Genomic DNA, 6,721 nt, shown 5'->3' on the forward strand with positions numbered 1-6,721 from the left:
TTTAATGAGACTTATCATTCAATTTTATGGTGCAAACTTTTGTTGAATTTAAAGTCATTGGAAGAGCATAGTTGCATTCAACTTGGGATCGGATTTGTAATCAATCTAATACAAGCATCAACAGAAGGGAAAAAAAATGGTAGCAGTTTTGGTGGTCAAATCAAATTCAAATATATTTTTTCCTACTTTTTTAGACACTCCTTCAAAAATTTTAATACTAGCATGCTCAACATCATGAACATGTAGCTTATAACAAACTCCAAGACACAGCCAGAGAGCATAGAGATTAATGATCTTCCGCTTCTTAGAATTAGACGACTTCATTTTTGCTGCTAACCAATCTCAACAACAAAACCGTACTATGAAACTTCCATTATAGAAGTGAAGCTCACAGTTCACACAAAATTCATCCAACAATAAAAGGGATAAAAAATTCATGCCCAAACGTAGTACAATTCTCCATAAACTTCCATCAAAATAGTAAGCATTAAAATTCTCTAACTAAACAATCTATCTGAACAGCAAAAAAATCTAATGTTTACATTAACCATCTTCACCGTTAAGAGAGAAGAAGCTCCTAAATGCAGTTGTGCTAAGAAGCCCTCGCTGTTTCCCGAGCCATAGAAAGCTTTGCAAGAAGACCACATAACTGAAGATATGAACCAACTCCATCGCAGATTCTCATATGAGCGAACCCGGTTTCCTGAAAGCTCAGATGAGTTTAGGAAATGAAAGAGATAATGACAAAACTAAACTCTGGAAGAACATTATGAACATGAAAAACTTGACAATATGAAAATTATGAAAAACTTGAGAGCAGCAGAAGGACCTTCATGAATTCCAATTTTAAATACTCAGCCATATCATAGTTCTTAATGATACGAAAAATCGTAGTGATAATGTCAGTGGGAGAATAACCCAGATCATATAACTGCTTGAGACCAAAGCAGGCATCATCAAATTTCCCTTCAAGAACATTACGCACAATATTCTTCACATGCAATGGATGTGGCTGGTCACAAACCTGAAAAGGCCAGCAAAGAACTCACTGAGATTTCTGAAATACACAGAAAATATACAAAATTCAAAGGTCATTTTCGAGGCATGACCTTGAAAACATTTTCTTGGTTGACAAACCGGAAACCGCTGTGTGTTGCTTGCAAGTTATTCAGTGCCTGCCTCATGTCACCATCAGCAGTGAAAATAATGGCTTCAAGACCTTCCGGAACATAAGGAACCTTCACTTGTTAAATGTTACCGGTCAAATCATACACTTCCATCGAATTGTAACAAACAAAATGAGCAGAATTACATAAAAACAAAATCTGATTTGGGGGGAAATAAGCAACTAAATAACCCAACAAGTACAACAGTTGTTTCATCTCATTTAGTGAAGATACAGAATGAAACCACAGCAAAAGCATTTTTCTGCTGTCTGGCTGATAAGTGTTAGCATAGAAAATCTAAATGTAAAATAATTTGGATAGGGTATCACCTTTTCTGCTTCAACAACCACCATCAGACGACCAAGTATCTGTTGATCAGATAATCTTGAAAACCGAACAAGGGCACATCTACTCTGAATCGGCTCAATAATTTTGGAAGAAGTATTGCACGCAAGAGCAAATCGGGTGGAGTTAGAATAAATTTCCATTGTCCGCCTCAAAGCTTGTTGTGCTCCAGATGTCATGCTGGTTTTAGGAATAAGTGCAATTACTTATTAACTTTAAGTTTGAGAAAAGATAAAATATACAAGGTAAAAAAGAAAAACAAGCATGAAATTTGACCATCAAATTCACAAACCATTATAATCAGTCCTTACCTGTCAGCTTCATCCAATATAACTACCTTGTGCCGCCCAGGAGGAAGTGTTACTTTTTTCTGTGCAAACATTTTAATTTTGTTCCTCACAACATCTATGCCTCTAAAAAAGAATAAAACAATTCAGTTAATGTGGTATGCTTTTAAGAATTATGTGTGGCTACCAAAAGTAACTTCATTGCGTTATGCCCTCACCTATCATCTGAAGCATTTAACTCTAGTACGCCCTCTCTATAATTTGGTCCCAACAGTTCATGTGCTAGAGCAAGTATACTAGTGGTTTTACCAGTTCCAGGAGGACCCTGAAAATATCAAACAGTAATCTCAACAGCAGCAAAAATATTTTTATGTAGAAACAAGCATACAAAATTTCTTATGAAATGCTAAACCCAATTTTTCCTTAGCCTTAATCCAGTTAGATACTAAAACTTGGATTTATACATATATTTGTATGTGTGTGTGTTTTGATAGGCCTACTACATGCCCAGAAAAGAATAAATAGATCAAAATTCACATTACAAATAAATATACAAACATATACTTACACAATACACACAAACTCTCTCCCAGTCAACATGAATTAACATAAAAAGCTTTATCTTAAAAAAAATAAAAATAAAAAAATCACACTTACAACATTCCCTAAATCAATCCAAATGTGAGAATGAAAATCCCTAACACCGTGAAAACAAACAAATGTATAAGTCTCCTCCCATTTTCCTACAAAACCCAAATTGACCCCAAATGTTTAAAGCTAAATCTTCACTGACTTGGGTCTACTGACACTAGAAGAAAAATCAACATTCAAAACAATTTAATATTTTATTCCGATTATAGTAAAATAACATTATACATGTAATCATTAAGAGATTCCCCAAACCCCATCATCCAAAAATCAAAACTGGTATTCAGGCAAGTGGTTTTGACGGTGGAGGAAAGTGATGAGATTACTTACTGATAATATGATGTTGGGCATATTTCCATCGCGAGCAATGACCTGAAGCCTAGAGACAGCATCTTCATTGCCGACAATGTCCACAACCTTGTTGGGTCTGTATTTCTCTACCCATGGAATATCGTAGTTGCTCAATGAAGAAGACGAAGAAGAAGCCATTGATGTTTCCTAGATTTAGGGTTTCAGGTAGGTACATCAGTTGGTTTTGTCGATTTTTACTACATATTTTTTAATCAATGTAAAGAACGGGTGCAAAAGTCTAAGAGCATCTCAACCTATACACCAAATTTGGTGTGACACGATCACCAAATTTAGTGTCAAAAACTCTTTCCACTCCATCTACAATACTAAGAGCATCTCTAAGGAGCTCATCAAATTTAGTGTCACACTATCATCAAATTTGATGTTAAAAACTATCTTCACTCCAACCACAACACTAAAAATTACACTAAAAAATTATTCCTTATTATTATATTAATTTTTTAATAAAATAAAAAAATAATATTATATTAATTAACTAAAACCACCATAAACTAAAATGCACCCTTCTAAATAAAAATAGTCACACGTGTAACAGATAGTTTGAACTTTATTTTCAGCTTGTTAAATTTTTCTAAATTTTTTAAAATTTTACAAAATATCTTAAGTAATTATAATATACACAACCATAAAAAAAATAAACTAAAAAAATCTCTCAAATGCGAAAACAAGTAAAAGTACATCAATATACTACTTTTAAAAAAATACAATATAATTTTATAACTTCAATTATTAATATAAATATATATTAATTAAATATAATATATTATATATATATAAAAAAAAAGAGTTACCCGTGTAATAGACAGTTTGAACCTTATTTTCGGCGTGTTAAATTTATTCAAAATTTTTAAAATTTTACAGGATGTCTTAAATAAGTATAATGTAAGCTACTATAAAAAAAAAAGTCTCAAATTTTGAAACAAATAGAATTACATCAGTGTACCACTTTTAAAATAAATACAATTAATAATATAGACATATACAAAAATTAATTTTATATATATATATAAAAAAAAAAAAAAAAAAAAAAAAAAAAAAAAGAGAAGTATGCCGTGTGAACAGTACACAGCATATATGTCGTGCACTGTAGCACACACGGCAATTTAATGTAATATTTGCAGTTACGTTGGAGGATTAATTGCACAGCATCACCAAATTTGAAGCCTTGTTGGTGATGCTCTAAAAATTACACTGAAAATAATATTTTTAATTATCATATTATTTTTTTAATAAAATACAATATAAAAAATAGTATTCAAACAATTTATCACCCACGCGTATAAAAGAGTTACGTGTATAATAAACTGTTTTAACTATGTTTTTGGCATATAATTTTTTTTTAAATTTCTCAAAATTTTACAAAATATCTTTAATAATTAAAATATACACAACTCTGAATAAAAAAAATTAATTTTTTTTCCAATGCCAAAAGACATAAGAGTGTATCGGTTTACTTCTAAAATAATTATAAAAAAAAATAATATATATCATATATAATAAAATAATTAAAAAAAAAAAAAGAAAGAAAGAAAGTGGGATGCCGTGTGTGTTACAGTTGCCGTGCACTGTAGCACACAACAAAATGGTGTGTTATATGGAGCTACGTTGGAGCACTTAGAGCATCACCAAGGAGGCTTCATATTTGGTGATGCCGTGGAATTGTCCCTCCAACATAGCTAAAACGTTACACTTAATTGTCGTGTGTGATTCACACGGCATACTTTTTTTTTTTATATATAATTAATTTTGTATATGTTTATATTATTAATTGTATTTATTAAATTAGTTTTTTTAAAATTGGTACACCGATGTACTTCTACTTATTTCGAAATTTTAGACTTTTTTTTTTATAGTAGGGTACATTATACTTATTTAAGACATCCTACAAAATTTTGAAAAATTCAGATAAATTTAACACGCCGAAAATAAGGTTCAAACTGTCTATTACACAGGTAACTTTTTTATTTGGAGAGTGCATTGTAAAAGCACCTTTTAATTTATTGTGTGTAAATTTAAATATGAATACTATAAATTATTTTTATGGTAATAAAAATAAATTTTCAATGCACATCTTTAAAAGTGATATACTGATATACTCCTACTTGTTTCGGTAATCGAGAGACAAAAACAATTCAATAATGTGAAAGATTATTTTTTGATCGACCGAGATAATCATAATATGGATTATAATCTTGTGGGGCATGATTAAGTTTTACCGATTTTACAGTATTATTATCTTTTACCAATTGTACTGATTTTATTAAATTAATATAATATTAAATTTTTTTACTATTATTAAAAAATTAATATAATAATATAAGAAAATTTTTTTAGTGTAATTTTTAGTGTTATGGTTGGAGTAGAAATAAGTTTTGACACTAAATTTGGTGATGGTGTGACAACAAATTTAGTGTACTCCTTGGAGATGCTCTAAGGAGCAGCAAAATGGAGAAATGCAGTCTCCTTGGCGCTGCTCTAAGAGCAACCCACCCAAATAAAGGAAAAAAAATGTGTAAACCGATCAATGATTTGGTTGGCTTAACCCGCCCAAACCAAACCGACCAAACTTTTAATTTTTTTTTTTTCAAATTCAACTCAATTATGGTCCTTCTCTTAATAGACATCAAAGCCTTTCAAAAATACACATAAAATGTTTGAATTCATGTTGGTAAAAAAAAAAAGAATCAGAACTCATTAGAATGAATCAATGAAACTGATATTCTAAAAGATTATGTTTATCAGAATTTATAGAATAGATACATTTTCACTCAAGTGTCAAAAGTCTAACTTTTTTCAGTAAAAGCCAGAAAAAGTTTAAACTCTTGATTGTCATAATGAGAAAATAATTATATGCACAATAACATGGTTATTCAAATTACTCATTCTATCAGTAGGCAGATTACATTGACAAAATTTAAAGTTTATTGACAATCATATAATTAAACAACTCAAAATTAGGGAAAATCAATCTCAAAATAATCAAAATTAAATACCTGTTTGGACCTTGGAGGATTACCCAAATTGCTGAAACAGAAGCAAATACTAAATCCTTGCTAATGATTCTGCTTGCAAGTCAAAAGTAGACAAAATCAACTCAATCCCAACTCTTCAAAATTCAAATAGGTAGATCAAACTCATACTTCCTCAACAAATTAAACAAAATAATTAACTCTACTTGAAAGAGCGTATCAATACAAAGGCTATCCAGTAAGAAGCATTTGCGAAAGTTAATCTTTATTTCAATTAGAAGAAATGAATCTCGAACAACAATTAAACTGTAATAACAAGACTTTGAAACTAACTAAGGCATAGATAGTCTAACTGAGATTATGCTTATCACTCACTACTTACTCAAACAATGATTCAATACTCGGTGGACATTCATGAGGGAGGGCGTATCAATCGTGGATGAGGGGAAAAACAGAGAAGAGGTGGTGGAGATCGACTCCGGCGATGAGCGAGAGGGAGGGAATCGTTGATGAGAGCTACGGTGATCTAGTCCTCGCAGTCGCTGCTGAGAAGAAAGAGAGACATCTTCCGTTGCCGAGAAAGAGACGCACCGGAGAGGGAAGGCTGCGATGTGAGAAGACGAAGTCGCTGCTGAGTGAGTTTTTTTAGGGTTTTTCAGGGTTGCAAATTGGAATCCGGTGAGTCTTTTTTTGCTTAACTCCAATGCGATAAGTGGATGACAACACTGTCTAGGATTAGATTTTAGGATTTTAGGCTTTATGTCCTTGTGTAATTATTTTAGGTAAATAGCGGATAAGTACCGAAAATTTTAAGTGGCATAAACTGAATATTTATTTTTAGCAGAATAAGCACCTAATATTTATAAAACTGTAATTTTTTTTCAGTTTCGTGAGTACAGTCTCTGTTTTGAATTTATTAAAAGAACATTTAGAA

The 6,721-nt window shown here is 31.2% G+C and overlaps 1 protein-coding gene across 1 annotated transcript; it reads right to left on the reverse strand.

Annotated features, from left to right (window-relative positions):
- Nucleotides 1–342: 342 nt before the first annotated feature.
- Nucleotides 343–6,518, reverse strand: LOC133031833 (replication factor C subunit 2). The gene is made up of 9 exons (XM_061105549.1): nt 6,170–6,518; nt 5,812–5,880; nt 2,777–2,944; nt 2,017–2,123; nt 1,823–1,924; nt 1,496–1,691; nt 1,110–1,238; nt 830–1,024; nt 343–703 (listed from the first exon to the last, which is right to left on the reverse strand). Exons 3-9 carry the CDS (start codon nt 2,933–2,935, stop codon nt 593–595), a joined length of 999 nt encoding a protein of 332 aa, XP_060961532.1. The 5' UTR covers nt 2,936–2,944; nt 5,812–5,880; nt 6,170–6,518; the 3' UTR covers nt 343–592.
- Nucleotides 6,519–6,721: the final 203 nt, after the last annotated feature.

This window comes from Cannabis sativa, chromosome X (assembly GCF_029168945.1).
Source record: "Cannabis sativa cultivar Pink pepper isolate KNU-18-1 chromosome X, ASM2916894v1, whole genome shotgun sequence".
Classification (NCBI taxonomy): domain Eukaryota; kingdom Viridiplantae; phylum Streptophyta; class Magnoliopsida; order Rosales; family Cannabaceae; genus Cannabis; species Cannabis sativa.